General features: G+C 41.0%; 2 protein-coding genes across 2 annotated transcripts; one reads left to right on the forward strand and one right to left on the reverse strand.

Moving 5' to 3' along the window:
* Positions 1-572: 572 nt before the first annotated feature.
* On the reverse strand, positions 573-11,275 carry LOC310815343 (DDB1- and CUL4-associated factor 6-like). Its single transcript, XM_083685079.1, has 17 exons — positions 11,159-11,275; positions 9,826-9,887; positions 9,307-9,399; positions 8,770-8,952; positions 8,105-8,218; positions 7,464-7,599; positions 7,045-7,256; positions 6,296-6,386; positions 5,621-5,737; positions 5,313-5,383; positions 3,707-3,924; positions 3,417-3,458; positions 3,176-3,314; positions 2,868-3,024; positions 2,566-2,654; positions 2,131-2,239; positions 573-733 (listed from the first exon to the last, which is right to left on the reverse strand). Exons 1-17 carry the CDS (start codon positions 11,244-11,246, stop codon positions 687-689), a joined length of 1,968 nt encoding a protein of 655 aa, XP_083541205.1. The 5' UTR covers positions 11,247-11,275; the 3' UTR covers positions 573-686.
* A 779-nt stretch (positions 11,276-12,054) lies between these two features.
* LOC310814859 (mitochondrial pyruvate carrier 2-like) lies at positions 12,055-16,859 on the forward strand (the record flags this gene model as incomplete). Its single annotated transcript, XM_083684402.1, has 5 exons — positions 12,055-12,154; positions 13,380-13,420; positions 13,594-13,678; positions 15,689-15,800; positions 16,676-16,859. The coding sequence occupies 5 exons, from the start codon at positions 12,055-12,057 to the stop codon at positions 16,719-16,721; spliced, it is 384 nt and encodes a 127-aa protein (XP_083540528.1). The 3' UTR covers positions 16,722-16,859.
* Positions 16,860-17,677: the final 818 nt, after the last annotated feature.

Below are 17,677 nucleotides of genomic sequence, written 5' to 3' on the forward strand. Positions count from 1 at the left end.
CTGAATCAGGGACTGTGGTAGGATACAAATCATTATGGTATTTGTGAGATCGATTATTATATTAATTGCCACCAGGTAGCCGAGGCATGTTAAGGTTACTGGACTTGAACTCCATTGAAAATCTGTGGAGAGACCTGAAGGTCGCAGTTCACCGATGCTCCCCATCCAATCTGACAGAGCTTGAGAGGATCTGCAAGGAAGAATGGGAGAAACTCCCCAAATCCAGGTGTGCAAAGCTGGTAGAGGCATACCCAAGAAGACTCGAAGCTGTAATCGCTGCCAAAGTACTGAATAAAGGGTCTGAATACGCATGTAAATTAGATATCAGTTTATTATTTTTAATAAATTAGCAAACATTTCTAAAAACCTGTTTATCGCTTTGTCATTATGGGATATTGTGTGTTGATTGATGGCAAAAATACATTTATTCAATTTTAAAAGGGGTCTGAATACTTTCCGAACCCACTGTGTGTGTGTGTGTGTGTGTGTGTGTGTATATATATATATATATATATATATATATATATATATAATTATTTTTATTTTATTTTTAGATAAGTAGGGTTCAGCATTCCATTCCCCTGTACAATTTCCACCATAATGGCCAGAAAATGTATCCAAGGGGATAATACTCTGTACTTCACACATTCAATCCTGTAAAAAAAATAATAAAGAAAGTTGGAAGGCTACTGATCATCTTCATTCTCCTGTCCTGAGCCCTCGGAGCGATCTTCTGATTGATTTGTAGAAGAAAAGACATAGGCATTGCTCACTGAGCCACACAAATATTGTTTTACATGAAAGCCTATGCAAAGAATGAATGTGTAATTGTAGTTGTTAACTCCAGATGTTGTGTATACACAACATTAGCATTTCAAGTGACTATACCTCTACCAAAATGTAATATTTATCTTAGAAAATGTACTCTGGCATCTCTGGACATCTTATGAACATTTTGCATCCATTGAACAACTTGCAAAGAATCTACAACAAACTTCGACACTGCTCATTGTCTCACATCAGACAGCAGGACTCTCTGCTAGCAATCATAACGTTGCTGCCTGTCTCCATGTATGTTTGTATTCTGCAGTTCATGACGTATGGTCTTTCATAGCAGAAGGAACACAATGCCTACACACGCAGGTATGCGCCTGCACGCTTGCACACACACAAGTGCATACAGTACACTCTTCCACACAGACAGAGAAGCATATAGACACATATACACTCAGCAAACACTTTATTAGGAACACCTGTACACCTTCTCATGGTGGAGGTGGTGTAATGGTGTGGGGAATGTTTTCTTGGCACACTTTGGACCCATTAATACCAATCAATCATCGTCCACCTCGGCTGCCCAACCCTAGAGATCTCTTCAACCCCGCTACCCCCCCTGTACAAGTTCTCCCCTGCTATATAAAAAAAGAAAATAGCCTACTGTCATTACGACTGCCTATGGCCCCTGGTGTGAGCATTGATTACTTTGTCTTATGATGACTGTTGGATAGATGATTCACTTATTTAAAACAAATGTATTATTGTAAGTCGCTTTGGATAAAGGCATCTGCTAAATGCCATAAATGTCAAATGTAAATGTTTGAATGCCACAGCCTATTTGAGTATTGTTGCTGACCATGTGGATCCCTTCATGGCCAGAATTTACCCATCTTCTAATGGCTACTTCCAGCATGATAATGCACCATGTCACAAAGCAAAAGTTGTCTCAAATTGGTTTCATGAACATGACAATGAGTTCAGTGTTCCAGTCACCGGATCTGAATCCAATAGAACACGTTTGAGATGTGGTAGAACAGGAGATTCACAGCTTGAAAGTGCACCTGAAAAATCTGCAGGAATTGCGTGATGTAATCACGTAATCATGGACCAGAATCTCAAAGGAATGTTTCCAACATCTTGTGGAATCAATGCCACAAAGAATTGAGGCTGTTTTGAGAGCAAAGGGAGGCCCTACCCAGTATTAATGTAGTGTTTCAAAAAAAGTGCTTGTGAGTGTATATTAGCAATGGTACACACACACACACACACACACACACACACACACACACACACACACACACACACACACACACACACACACACACACACTTCTGCCAAGCCCTGGTGACTCACCTGCTCTGATGGTATGGTTGAGAGAGGCCAGCATTCGCAGCATGAAGGAGGCAGGGACAGTGATGGTGTTACGGGTCTCCTCCAGCATCAGCTCATTACGGGAGATCACCTGCAGCCACAGACAGCACCACCAGGGATCAGGTTGTGATACCCAGGGCATTACACAAGCCTTGACAAGGTTACAAATATTCTTAACTGGTACTGCCATGAGCCCTCTTTCTTGATCTTCACACAATGCTTTCATAGTTTGCGATTGACTGTCAAGTGTCAAGAGATATGTTTCATGTGCATAATTATCGGTGAAAATGTTAACTCATCTTGTTGGAGATTTGCATTTGTAACACATGCACATGCGTGAATAGGGACAGCCTGTACTACAGTAGTAGATACACATCGTATTTACATACAAATTCATGTTAGAGCAAAGTGTCCCACCTCCTCAGCAAGAAGTCTGTTGAATGATGGGACCTCCTCCATGGGTGACCAGATCTTAATGTTGTTATCTATCCCAGAGGTGGCAAGGACTGAATTGGAGGAGGATTATTGCACAACATCAATAAAAAGCATCAGAGACAAAAACAAACAAACGGTATATTTTCCACTGTTTGAGCAAGACACTTGGCTTCAGTAAGGCAGTGTTTCCCTGCGATTTTTCTCTGGAAGGAGGAAGGGGGGTGGTAGGGAAATCGCTACAGTAAGGTGCTGGTATTTTCTTTCCAAGTATAAAGAGCACTGACGGGGTTCGTAGGGATGTGGCTGCAGACAGTTGACCACATGGTTGTCAGCCTCCAGCAGCATCAGTTGCTCTCCTGTCTGTCTGTCCCAGATGAAGATGTGGCCACAGTCTGAGCCGCTCAGCACAAAGTGGTCCCCCCAGAAACATGTCTCCTTGGTCTACAACAACAACAACATATCATTAATTCAAGCCATTTATTGCCACATAGTATCTGAGACATTGCCCAAGCCCTCCCTCTGGTGGACACAAACATTACTTCAAGCTCTGGCTCTGTCCATATCTATCGAATCGCAAAATGCTGACACCTACCATTGTTCTGGAGTTACGGTGGCCCTTGTAGACCATTTTCACCAAGGGCTTCCCGATGTGGCGATTCCCGCTCTCCTCTAGCTCACGCTTCTCTTTTCGTCGCCGGAAAATCTCCTGGATACGCGCAGCAGCAGAGCGCCTTCGGAGGGATATATTCCAATACTCAGAAAATCACTGATCTGACACACATGAATCTTTAATGATGCAGCCATTCCTAAAAGTTGTGGTGCCAAATCATTACCTGAGGACTCTTTCACCCATTGCTGATCCTCTGAAATTAAATCTGTGGGAGAGAGGGAGCAATATATCCACTTTACTGGCCTGGGTCTGCAACAGCTATTGCTTTAGGTCAGTGATGAACTGTGACTAATAATTAATTAAACTTATGTACAAGTGCAGGGTACAAATATTGTCTATGAAAAGGAAGAAAATACCCACACAATAAAAGGTTTAAACATTGCAATACACTGAATGGGAGCATACGACACTGTCTACCTCAGTCAATGGGGCTGACATAAGTGTTGACACTACCTGTCCCCCCATGCCCTAAGGGGTTGTGTGTGACCAGACTCTTCCTCTCTGTCATCCTCATCCTGCTGGTTGAGGGATGATGTCTGCTCAGGGCCCCTCATCACCTCCTGACTGCTGGATCCACCGGAGCCGTCCAGCCTTTCTCCCAGAGGACCCTCCGAAATGTCCATAGCCACTTCCATAGTGCTGTCCGGGGCGCAGGGTGGGGTGGGGGATGACTGATCATCCAGAGAGCTTTGAATGCACCCTTCTGGTTGAAGCTGGTGCGAGCTATGTGCTCCTTGGCTTGTCCCCTGCTGTTCGCCAAGTGTGTGGCTGCTGCTGGCTCTCGGGCAGGGGGTGTCACTAGTCCTATCCAAGGGAAAACACAAAGCGGGTGAAAAGGGAGGATGTGGTTACTTTATATGCCATTATTTGGTCCGTTTTTTTTTTTGGTACTGATGTGTATTTGTCAGTAGGGTAACAATTCTCTGAACTCTATCCCAAAGCATTTCTCACACATAAGCACTAAATAAATGTCTAGTAAAAAAATACATAGAGCATTATCATAGCTTCATAATACATTTGACAATAAAAAAAAGGCAATATGGTGGTGGGGTCACCTGGCTAGTGGCTAATAATACGATAGGGAAAGAGAGATTATACAATACCACTGGTGTGAGAAGTCCAGTTTGATGGTGCTGGTTGAGGTGCCCTCTGTTCTGTAATGTAGGCTTAGGACTGGTTCTGCAGACGGCGGTCGACAACTTCCTGTCCCAGTGCCAGTGCCTACCTCCGCCTCTCCTGTAATACCATGGCTCTGTTTGAAATCGCATACTTCCGGATTATGTAGTAGGCCTATGTATAACAAGTGTGAGATGCCACCTAGTATGCTTGAAAGTCATACTGCATTCACTGAAAACTGGGGATTTGGGACAATAAATTGGAAGTACAGGACATACATATCAGTATGCAAGTATTTAGTACCTGATTATGAACACAACCCACGTAAGGATGGAGGTCTGCCAAATAAACAAGATACACTACATGACATAACAGCTACGTAATGTTGTCAAAGCTTGATGTAATTTGACATTGCATCTTGTTCTTAATGTACTTGATTAACATTGAGAACTTTCAAATGCATCAACACATTAGACAACCATTACAGTCACAATGTGAGGTGCCAATTTAACACATAAACTTGAAGGACAATGAAAGAGATAATGTGCACATAGACAGATTGCTTCAAAGAGTGTTATGTCTTAGACCACACATTCAGTAGCTCTCCCCCTATGGAAAATCCTCAGCAGAGGGCGCTACTGGCTGCAATCATCATGAAAATGCTAATAAAAAAAAAAGTATTTACTCACATATGCATGTATCATGCAGTCATTCCTGGGGTCTTACCAGTTTGAGTAAGCCCTGGATGAGTGCTGGATGGGTCAGAGGAAGGAAATCGTCCATTTTGTTCTGCTGCTTGGGTCGACAGGATGGAGGAGGATGAGGATGGATGAGGGAGGCTCCCCCTGGCTGTGGATGAAGTTGACTGGTTGTCTCTCAATGTGCCAGGGGACTCTAAGGAACTGGCTGTTGATATGGACTGGGGTTGGGCTGGATCTCCTACCTCAACAACCCCCTGGTGAACCCCGCTGCTCTGTGGGACTGGCCTTACCTCCTCCGACTGGGTGGCTGTACCTGAGTAAACAAACCCAAGCACAACCATGACTTCTGCATGACTACCGGGGACGCTGCGGAGGACTATCTAGGAACCAAGTACTTGTGGGAACTATTTCAGGATTACATTACTGAGGACAGGGAAGGAGAACCTCAGGACTACTGATGACATCAAGAATGAAGATACATGAGAGGAAACTAACATTTCCATTGAATAATGCCTGAATTTGACTAAATGCTATAGGGCAGTTATGTTACCTCTTGGAGGAGCCTCTGGACGGGGTCTGCCGTTCTGCGCCTCACTGGCCTCCTCAAACCAGCGTGACAACATATCTGATATCCTCTGCATCAGGGACACGTTGGACCTGGCCTCTCCTAGAGGACATTGGGGTAGGGGGATAGGGGTTTAGGGGTTGACTTGGGATTCAGGGTAGACTGCACCTCCTAAAAACAGTCTTAATTTTAGGCCCAATCCTAGTTTGAGGTATGCACATAGAACCTGAACTTTGGCATAAATCTCCAATGTCATTTAACGTTTTCCATGAAAGTTCAAGTAAAAAAAATTGTAGTTGGGATTCAACCCTGAGAAAGGTCCGCTGGGAGGAGGTTTTAGAAATCTGGCTCCCACTTCAGAGACATTTATAGATATAAATAAATATCTGAACAGTTTTTCAGTGGGTAGGGCATAATAAAATATTTATTTCTATGTGTTCAAATGTATGTTTTTATGTGTATTTATGTAAATTTCAATTGTATATGATGATTTATTGATCAGATTTTTAGTATATCAATGCAATATCTTAACAATCCTAATTTATTAGATTATAACTGTATGACACTGTATGCTCCTACTTGTGCTTTTCATGGATGGCATGTGTGTGTTGTATTAGCTGTGTGTATAGACAAGGGGGGGGGGGGGGGGGATCCTCTTACCGTCCCGCTCCCTCTGGCTCTCTGGGCGGGCCAGGGGTCCAGTGTCCGACCAATCCCCTCTCACACGCACGCGCTTGACTGGGGGCTGCCGCTACAGTATGGGAGAACCACAGACATCCTATCACACACACAGGCCTGCCCAAAAATAACCCACTATCACCATAGCAAAGACATCCTCCTCCCTGGTTCCCTCTCCCCAGCGCTCACTCTCAGGGGTGGGGGCCTTGGGCTCTGGCATGTGGTGAAGGGGCCTCAAGCACACATGCGCATACACACGCATTTGTCCAGTGTTTGAATGTGTGTGTGTGTGTGTGTGTGTGTGTGTGTGTGTGTGTGTATGGAGGGGGGGGGGGCATTGTGTTGCCCCATCTGGGCTATTTCTGGCTCGCCAGTGGATCGCCATATGCTCTCTCTAGATCTGTTTTGGGAAAGGAATCTAAGCTCTCCAAAATCTCACACACAGCTGAGCACATGAGAAGCTACTGGAAGAACAGCAAGATGAGGTAGTACATATTGTCCCCCTGCGCTGCCATGGTGCTCAATGCAGGCATCATCAGTGCTTACATGTCACACCAAAGGCCCTGGCATCTCCCCGGAACCCTAGCCATGCCAATGGGTGAAACTGACAAGCCCAGGCCAGTTAAAAAAGGTACGCTTGAAGCATCGTAATGTGCCAAATTAAATTAAAACTGTACCAGCACCTCAGAAGTATTACTATTACTGCTATAAGGTGAAAGGTTGGTTCTCACCTCATCCTTTGCGTGCTGGGATGGTCCTTTAAGTTCACGGGCCTTGTCATCTTTGGGGTCAAACAGGTAGATGTAGTCTGAGGCGTAGCTGGCTAACACCTCCCGTCCGTCGCTGCTGTAGCACAGAGAGGTCACGCGACATGACTTGTTGACGAGGTGCGTTGGTAAGAATCGCACACACATCCCAGCCGCTCCGCTTCCTGAGTGGCAACCTGCAAAGCGGGTAGGATAATACGGAAAATAACCATTTGTTATGAACGTCAACAGAACTGTCTGATTTAAGAAAGCTTCTACACTTGTACACTCAACAACGATTGAGCAAAAGTTGATTCAAGCATGACATGATATAAGAAATGCTACACTATAATATTTTAATGCACGAAATGTACATTGCTCCAGCCAGCATATGTTGTGCTTACCTGTTGCAATGGTGCCCAGCATTCGCCTGTCATAGATGCGGACGGAACTGTCTGAACAGCCAGCAGCCAGGTAAAAAGGATCCACTGGAGATATTGCCATTGATGTTACAGCTCGCCGGCAGTCAATAAGAATGTCCTGACACAAAAAAGCAGCAAACAGAGGCTTGTGAATGCAGAGGATTTTAAAACAATCTGATATCTGACGGAAACCTTCAGGTTTAGAGCTGGTTTTACCAACCTAGATCGGACACAGACCTACACTCACCGAGGACTTCATTAGGAACACTATACTAATACTGGGTAGGGCCTCCCTTTGCTCTTAAAACAGCCTCAATTCTTCGTGGCATTGATTCCACAAGATGTTGGCCAATTCCTTTGAGATTCTGGAAGTAGCCATTAGAAGATGGGTAAATTGTGGCCATGAAGGGATGCACGTGGTCAGCAACAATACTCAAATAGGCTGTGGCATTCAAGCGATGACTGATTGGTAATAGAAAACATTCCCCACACCATTACACCACCTCCACCATGAGAAGGTGTACAGGTGTTCCTAATAAAGTGTTCAGTGAGTGTATATTTGGCTTAACATGTGCCCTTTTGAGTGGTTTCTTGGTGTGACATTGATAAATGCCAATCCCTACCTTTTTACAGTTGCTTTGCCAGCAGCCTTGAGAAATGCGGACATCAAACCAACGAATTGCTCCATCTTCTCCACAGGACAAGAAGGAATGAGGGTCTTTTGGTACAGTCAGTACCTACCAATAGGAAAGAGAGGTCAAAGAGATAGAAGGCCACATGATGTCTTAACATGACACAAGTCGTAACACAAAAGTCTTAGAGCCCTATTCAACTAAACATTGTTTGCCTGCCACTGAAATTAATTAAATCTGAGGATCAGATTTCAAAACAATGTTTGCAGTACAAAACCTACAATTTTAATAAAGATCGACAGAAGATTGGAGCGGTCTTCTTTCATAGAATGTTTAGCATGTTTTTGCACCTGAGTAGACAGGTGTTGCTCAGGGCCTATATGATATGAATGATCTATCTCTACCGCCACAAGGCCCAACCATACTGGAGGCACCACTATTCACTGGTTGTTTTGTTCAACTTCACTAAGTATTTTTGTTCATTCTCAATTTGATAGGGCTGGTAAAGTGAAGGTTGCTAAAGGGCACACAAATATCTATTGTAATATAAATAAATATAGCCTAGCATAGATTCTTTGTTTTTCTGAACATTGTGCTACAGTAGTGTACAGTATAAGATGGGTAGAAGATGACAATGGTTGGAAAACAAAGCATACCTCATAGGCTGCACCATTGTGGCAGTGGTACTGAAACTGGGTAACCACAGGGCCCTTTACGATGTTGGTGTAGAAGATCTTGCCATCTGCTGCTGAGGACACTACCATGTGGTCATTGGTTTGTGGCATGAATTTGGCACTGTAGATGCTGGAGCGGTGCCATGAATTTACAATAGCCTTGACCTGGGGAAGGGAGGCAGAGGGGAAACGTCAGGACATTTAGGTCCTATTCAAATACTTAAAAAAACCCACCCCTTTCATCCACCGTACTTGAAGTCATGAATGACATGTTTACTGAAACTGATTAGTGAAAACTCTCCAGTAAAACTCTTCTTGCTCACACTTGTCCCACCATGTTAAATCTGTGATAACTTCAAAGAAAGGAGAAAGACGGATGCATTTAAAAAACACTGGAACAGGGCGTTGCTGTCTGTCTCTTCAGCATCTTTATGAAACATGAACACAGAATACAACATGCAATGTGTATTTCTAGTATCTTAACAAGCAATGAATGACTCTAAAATTTGTTCATCTTACTTTTCGGCTGTATGCGTAAGTGATGACCAAATTGCCATCGTCTGATCCAGACAAGATGTATTCTCCTGTATCGTTCCAGCATATTGTATTGACCTGTTATGAATAATAACAGCTTGAAGACAGAGGATGATATCTTACAGCACTGTCAAATATCAATCCATATTTTAATCCATAACACAAGAATAGAACAAACCAAAAACATGCAGGGCATGTAAAAAAGATTGGGAATTGTTTACTACCTAAATCTGTTTATTTCTGCGATTCATAAGGCACTCTTGGTGCAAATATCTCCTTATGATAATAACATTTTCTACAGGGTATACCTGTATATATATATGGAACAACATACTCTGAGGAGGAATTAATGTAGTCTTCCTGCATGTAAGCATACTTAAGACTCTGCCAAGAGGTAACCTAACCCTTAAATTGCAATGTAGAAGGTTCAAGCCTCAATATTGCCCATTCCCTCTCATGTGATGTCCTTGCACTGGTTGTAGGCTAACCCTTGCTGATACTTACAGAGCCTTCATGTACATCTAGAGTGGCTTCAAGTTTCAGTCTTTGAACAAACTCTTTTTGCCCTGAAAAAGAAGATAGAGAGTAATGTACAGTGCCATCTGAAACTATTCAGACCACTTCTATAACACACATTTTGTTGTGTTATAGACTCAATTGAAAATGGATTAAATTCAAAGAATTTGCCATCAATACACACACAATACCCCAGAATGACAAAGCGAAAACAGGTTTTTAGAAATTTCTGTAAATCTATTAGAATTGAAATACAGAAATACCTCATGTACATAAGTATTCAGACCCTTTGCTATGACACTCTTAAAATTAGCTAAAATGCAAAAATGTCATCAACAAATCACTCAATAAGTTGAATTGAATCCATCTAAATGCAAGGATAATAGTTCAATTTTGGAATCTTTGTTTTTATAGGGTCTCTGATTTGCATAGGAATCAATTACACACTGTGTGGATCAGGTTGTCATTACAAAATGAGCAAATGGAGAGGAACAAAACTACTCAAGAATGCGACCCTGAGGCCTGGGGAGACTTACAAAAATCTACAAAGTTGAATGGTGGAGAGGAAAAAGCACAGTCGATGGGACAACATCTCAGTCACTCTACAAAATTGGTCTATAACCAAGTGGCCAAAAAGAATCCCTGAATGGAAAATAATCTCTCTCATATCCATAATTGTTTGCAACAATGAATTCAAGTGATACAGCAAAGACAGTGGCTGGAAATGTGTTTATTTGTTTTAACTACAAAGCATTAAGTTTGGTGCAAATCCAGCACATGCAATGCAGTTTCTGCACCATCTCTCCTGTGAAGAATAGTGGTAGCTGCATCAAGTGATGGGTATGTTTGTCACTGGCAGGGACTGGGGAGTTTGTCAGGATCAAGAGAAAATTATGACATTTTCTGAGTTGGTAGTGCCATCCTAATCTACACAGTGTGTAATTGATTCCTATGCAAATCAGAGACCCTATAAAAACAAAGATATTAATTCAAAAATTACATTAACTATTATCCTTGCATTAAGACTCAATTTATTGAGTGATTTGTAGATTAAGATGTTCAGGCTCTTGTTAGATGATAGAGGCTATAGATAAACATTTGTTACTGTTTAAATACATGAAAGAGTGACATTTAATAATTCAATACCGACTCCCCCCCATTCCAAGTGCAGGCAAAGGAACAACAATATTGTTTATGAAACCATGATGATCATTGCCCAATCTCTTTGGTAACAAAATGTTAACGGAACATCAGAGACAAGAAGACACTTATCTTATTGAAGAATGATGACATAAATATTTCATAGAATCTTTGGTTTTACCTAAGAAGTTACTCCTTGTGAAGTTTGGTTCGTCTGAACCGATGGAGCGCTTCCTTAGATCCCAAATTAGCTTGTTATTGCAGGGCATGGTGTCGAAACCCCTGCGCCTGATAAACACTCACGGTATCGTAAAACTTTTATTGTATTGTCCACAACGTTCCTTTAAGTCATCTTGTAACAAATTAACGTTGTTCTTACTTAACAGACACTATAGACTGATTGTAGCTGCCACCACTACTAGGTATATTTGTCGAGGAACCGTCGTCTCGCAGACTTCACGAATGAACTTCTGTATGGAACATACTGGGTGGGAGGGGAGGGGGGCGATAAGTGAAGCCAGTGCGGTAAATAATACTGCACATAGAACCAGCGCACTGCGCAGGCCCAGTGTAGCCTACTGAACAACATCATAACCCTCTCCTCACTATCTAGCCCTTACAACACCCCATATCAATGATGATCTCTATCAACATAAACCACGCGCTATAATTTAACTTTGTGCAAGATGATCACAACACTGTCTTTCTAAACTAAGCTAAGATCTCCAACATGTGTTAAATTGTAGCTAACAGCGGCAGTTTCCTGAAATGTTGAAATCAGTATGCAACAGGGATTAGTGTAGCTTCATCCTATTTGTTTACATTGTATCATTTAGTTCAACATGTGCTTGTCTTTGGAATTGCGAAAGTGAGGTCGGACGAATCTATCCAACCAATCGCAGAGAGTTTGAGGCGGGGTTTCCGTTCTGTTCCACCCCTCAGATGACACCCCGAGATGATTCATTCATATGAGTGAGTTCCTATGTGGTCTTTATAATTTGTAGTCAGTCAGTGAATGACAGGGAGTTATTAGAATTACAATAAAGTGCAAGAGGAGTAACAAAGTAAATTCCAGGCATGGCTTTGGTAGGTGTTAGAGCTTCATACCACAGGATTATGGACAGAATTGAGCATATATTACCTGCAAAAGTGAGACCCTTTTACAACCATCCGGCAGGTAAAGACATAATCCTTATCAGGTTGAGCAAAAATATTATCAAACTTTTGCATGCAACTATGCATCACTCTTCTTTCCTCACCTATTTTATTTTTATACTTTAAGGAAAGTCTCCATCTGTAGATTACACATTCTCAATATTTAGAAAATGTAATGAATTATTCATCATCACATTCATGACAAAAGCAAAGTAATTGGTTTATCATTGTTTTATATGTGTAGGCAATTTCATCACATGGTTCTATGCAATATTTCTTTGTTACATGTGTGAATTGTCATTAGACAGTCATTAATGCCATTTTATCTGACCAGAAAATCAGGATATCTTTGTGTCGGTCCAGCAACAGAAATCAAACATGTCCTCTGATGACATAGACCTGTTATAATAATGATACTTTTCCAAGAAACAGATCACTACCACTTACTGTTTAATATCAAGACCATTGTCATTGGTTAAAGGTACATGAATGGTAACATGAATAAGTGAACAAGAAGTGTTTTTTTTGTTTTTTTCATTTAGCTTGACACCCAGCAGTGTATGGACTTTGTATATGGGTTAGTGAGTTGACCTTTGACTGGTAGGGCTAACAGTCAGTATGTGACCTTTCAATTGGTGTTATCTTAAACGGTATACAATAAACTCAGTTTTATTATAGTTTTGGAATTGCAGTGTGAGTTTGTATCAGTTAGGAGGCACATGGGCCATAGGGCAAGTGCCACCCCACTTTTAAATCAGGGGGGGCAGAAGTATGTTTTTTGTATCTATTTATATATTATATACCGTAGCCTATCAGTGGTCTGTATAGCTGAGTACAAATGTGAATGAGGACACTCTCAACAGCTGCCACATCTACCACATGTAGGCTCCTTGAATGCTGATTGGCTGGGAGATTAATAGGACCATGTCTCCCTTTCTTCAAGTTCTGGAAAGCATGGCCTGAGCTTTTCAAAGGTGTCAAGGACGTGCATCTGGTGCATGGGGAATTATTGCTCATTGTCAAAAAGGCTTGCTCAACTCTTGAAAAAGTTTAGTTCTGATGAATGTGTCTTTGGGTGCTTTTTAGCCCAGGTTGATCCAATAAGTAAATAATACAGCCAGCACTCTCAAAAACAGAAAACATATGAATTTAATACATCACAGGCATTTCGGCATCAAGCCTTCTTCGGAGTTTACAAACACCACTCACGCTTCCAATTACATAAACCATGTGTTAATTATATTTAGGTCCCAGGACAGTTTTCTTCTGGGCACCTGTGTTTAAATGGGTAAGAGTTTAATCTTAAACCTATAATAATCTCTCACATAATGCAGATTATCGTCATCCCCTCCATCCTAATTGTGTCATCCTCTCTTTACCCTCTCTCCTTTTCCTCGCCATTATTTTCCTCCCCTCTCCCTCTCTACTGCTCTCAATCTCACTCTCTCTTTCTCCCTGCAGGGCCTGGTAATGGCAGGCCTGGCTGATATGAGCAGACCAGTTGATAAACTGAGTACCTCCCAGTCTGCAGTACTCATGGCCACAGGTAGGACACTGTGTGTGTGTGTGTGTGTGTGTGTGTGTGTGTGTGTGTGTGTGTGTGCGTGTGTGTGTGTGCGTGTGTGTGTGTGTGTGTGTGTGTGTGTGTGTGCGTGTGTGTGTGTGTGTGAGAGAGAGAGAGAGTGTATGCGCACACTAGTGCGTGTGTTTGTGTATGAGCAGGGTAGGTAGGGAATGGGAGGTTGCCTCGCAATTACAGAGGTGGGCCAGTAACCAGAAAGGTTGCTATTTAAATTCCCAGTGTTAATGGGTGAAGTGGGGTGGGGGGTGATGACGGGTAATATTATAAATAGAGATCTATAACATTCTACCTTGGCACAAGCTTCACATTTCTCCATCACTCATGGTTATTCCATGGCTGGTCCTTTTTAGGCTCCACTAATGTTGTTGTAATGTCTCACATAGTTCCTGAAACTTTCAACTCTTAGAGCCTGCACAGATTTTAAGCTAAAAATGTATCTTTTTGCTAAGAGTATGATTATATTGATTATTGATTGTCCATCAGACACTAAGTCACCCAATAGTGCTTTTTGTAGGGTTATTTTTCGATGAATATAGTTTTTTGCTTCCTGGACCAAAGGTCAGACACGAAGGGGTAATACCAAAACAGATGTTCTATTACTTCAGTTTCCTCACTACACAATCTGCATAGTGGAAATTGTTCGATGCCCCATATTGTGAGCATTATTTTGGTTGAAATAATTGTATGCAGTATTTTAAATTGAAAAAAGCATAGTGATGAGTCAGTTGTTGTTTTATATATTGATTCATAAACCTGATGCCATGGGATAGGAACATCAAATATCTGTTACTACTACCAGTATTCTTGTATCCTATATGGCACAATGATCAGTGTTTTTTTTACCTTAAATGAAACTGGTATACTGAACTATTTATATTAATCTTTTTCAGCCAATTGTGATTTTTAATGTGAGGCAGACAAACTAAATCCTTACCGTCTACTTTTCCAATTTTCCTTATTCCAATTTGGAGGCAAGGCTGCAATCAGCTGACTGTAATTTTGGATTGAGCATACAGTCCCATATTCTTTTAAAAGTTGTTTATGTGACATAATATTTCCATGCTTCATTTTCTAATAACTATATTTGAGTTTAACCAGATTATTTGCTGTAATATTTGATCTGACTGTTCTGGAGGATATTGAAATTGAAATTGTAACCAGCTTTGATTTAAGAAGGGTGATACTTTGTACAGAATTTCATTTTCAACGTACTGAAAATGAGGGCAAAAAGGTCATTTTTAAATAGAGGATGAGCTTCTCTTAGTAATCTGCTAGAGAACTAGTTTGGGTGTAAGTTTAGGGAGAGGTTCAAATCTTTGATATTTAATAGTTTCAAGCCTCCATATTCATGTTCATTATATAGATATGCCTGTTTAATTTTGTCTGGTTTACCATTCCAGGGCCCCTGTTCAAACTCAACCTCTGGTGTCAGTGCATCAGTTGCCTATGATTGACACTAAACACTAAACCAGTAAGGTGCCTCTGTTATCTCACCCTCATGGAGGTGCCCATGTGGACTCTCTGAGTTATCTGGGACACTCTGATACATAGGACACTCTGTATAGATAGAGTTAAATAGTTATCCAACATTCAACTTCTTGTGTCAGTGCTCGATGTTGTCTTTTGTCCCAATTACTTTGCCAGTGTGCTTCAGTGTTGTTCTCAGTACATATCCCATCTAGGTGGTTCTGAGTGCTGACCGTTTCCTTCATCAGTTGGAGATGTGTTGTCTCTAGTTTTGATTGAGCTGATAATCAGCCCCATGACTTTCCTATGGTCTATACCCTGGAAGAGACAGACATTTATCTATGGAATAGAGACCATACAGTACATGATACATTGTTCTTGGTACCACATTTCTAAGGCCAACTAAGTCTACAGTGTATTAAGTTTCATTTGTTTGTGTTTGTATTCTGTTTTGTAGCTATTGGATCCATTTACTTTTAATATCTGTCTTGTCTTATCATTTTCCAGGTGTTCTTTGGTCCCGATACTCCCTTGTCATCATTCCCAAGAATTGGAATTTGTTTGCTGTCAACTTCTTCGTTGGTGCTTCTGGTGCCACCCAGCTCTTCAGAATCTGGAGGTGAGAGGGACTCCTATACACACAGTGCCTGTATAATAATAGCAGTAGTAATCAAAAAATAAAAAGACATTCTTGGATTCATGTGCTTTGAAAATCACACCTTACAGTGTGAAAAGAAAAAAGAAAAAAAAACACGTCACTGTATTTAAAATAGGTCTTTGGTTTTAATTCAGTAAGATCCTTTCTCTGTATGTCCAAGATTACTTGATATGACACAAAAACACAGAGACATTACATTCTTGTAATACATGAAACAGCACATTTAACATACAGTACATAGAGTGAGACTGATGTCATAATACTCGCATGTAGGCTGACTAGGTCAAGCTGGGTCACAGAAAGCTGGTGACTTGTTTTCCATGTGTCCAGTGTGATTGTCTATGTTATGTTCTTTAAATCTACTGTTCTGCCCTGGCGGTCTGGAGGGCAAAGTCTGTTTGGTCAATAAGGTTTATAACAGTGGCATTGACCTTGGCAGCTTTACGTTCAGTGTTTTGATAATAAGCAGGTACATGTTGTGCTAAGCCTTTTGTCCTTCTGTGTTCCATTCCAACTGGATGATAACTGGGGAGCACTAATTATGTACAGCAACAGTATGTGAGGTATAGACCAGTCCAGAGGATTATATTCACTTTGCAAGATCGCTGCACTCTAGATTACAAATGAGCGCCCACACAAACAATTCAGTTATTCTATAACCAGCAGCAGTATCATTTGAAACAAACAGCAGTATCTTTTAAAAAGCTTACTGTACTTCTAGTCTGTCAGTGTCCTTTTCTGACTTTTCTGTCTTTCTAGGATATCATTGTGCTTCATTCATTGTGATCATCATTGTGATTTATGATTGTGCTACCCTGTCTGTCTGTTTTTTTTAGATACAACCAGGAGTTGAAGGAGCAAGAGAAGATGGCCCTATCTTGAGTCGTATCATATTCCATATCATGCCATACCATGCCATGCCATTCCATGTCTAATGCAACTGGTGCAAAAAGAACTAGAGACACACCCAATGCAACACCCCCCCCCCCCCCCCCACACACACACACACACACCTGCAATGCCTCGAATTCAGGGTTACAATTTTAATATAGTTGTTTGTTGAATTGTGCTATTATTCAATTGTTCTTTAGAAGAACTTTACTCTCTTACCCTCTTGTAAAACATTGATGAATTCTAATGTAAATCTTGTGAATTAAAGATGGACTCTTTAGAACTCACCCACAGCACTCCTACCCTTTCTTTGACACAGAGCATCATCTCAAAGTTCAGTATATCCCCCTACTTATGAGGTTGCAGTAGGGCCTAAACAGTGTTAAGCCTAGACCTGTTGTAAAGGCAAATCTAATTTAACACATAATATGGTAAACTCTTTCCTTATCTGCTCATAATACGCTGATAGTAAAAATCATAATTTTAATGTAATTAATAATATTGATTAGTTGTAATAACAATGAGAAGATTAATCTTTTTAAACTTGCTTTTAATCTTTAACTATATTTATTGTTGGTTTTATTGACTGTGCTTTTGTTTTACTTTTATTTTATTTTATTCATCTATTATTGTTTTCAGAAAAGCGCTATACAAAATAATGCATTATTATTATGATGATGATGATGATGATGATGATGATGATGATGATGATGATGATGATGATGATGATGATGATTATTATTAGTGTTATTGTTGACATTGAGTCTGGTTTTGAGTCTGGTTATAAGAACAACTTATTTGGAATGTTTGGTTCTTATCATTGTTGCCAAGGTTTCTTATCTTTGTTCCTAATACGCTATCAAAGTACATACGTCACAAACTGCAGAATGTAAACAAAACTGGAGACATTCGTCATTTTTGGAGACAGGCGTCATCGTTATGATTGC

This window comes from Argentina silus (genome assembly GCF_951799395.1).
Source record: "Argentina silus genome assembly, chromosome: 14".
Lineage (NCBI taxonomy): Eukaryota > Metazoa > Chordata > Actinopteri > Argentiniformes > Argentinidae > Argentina > Argentina silus.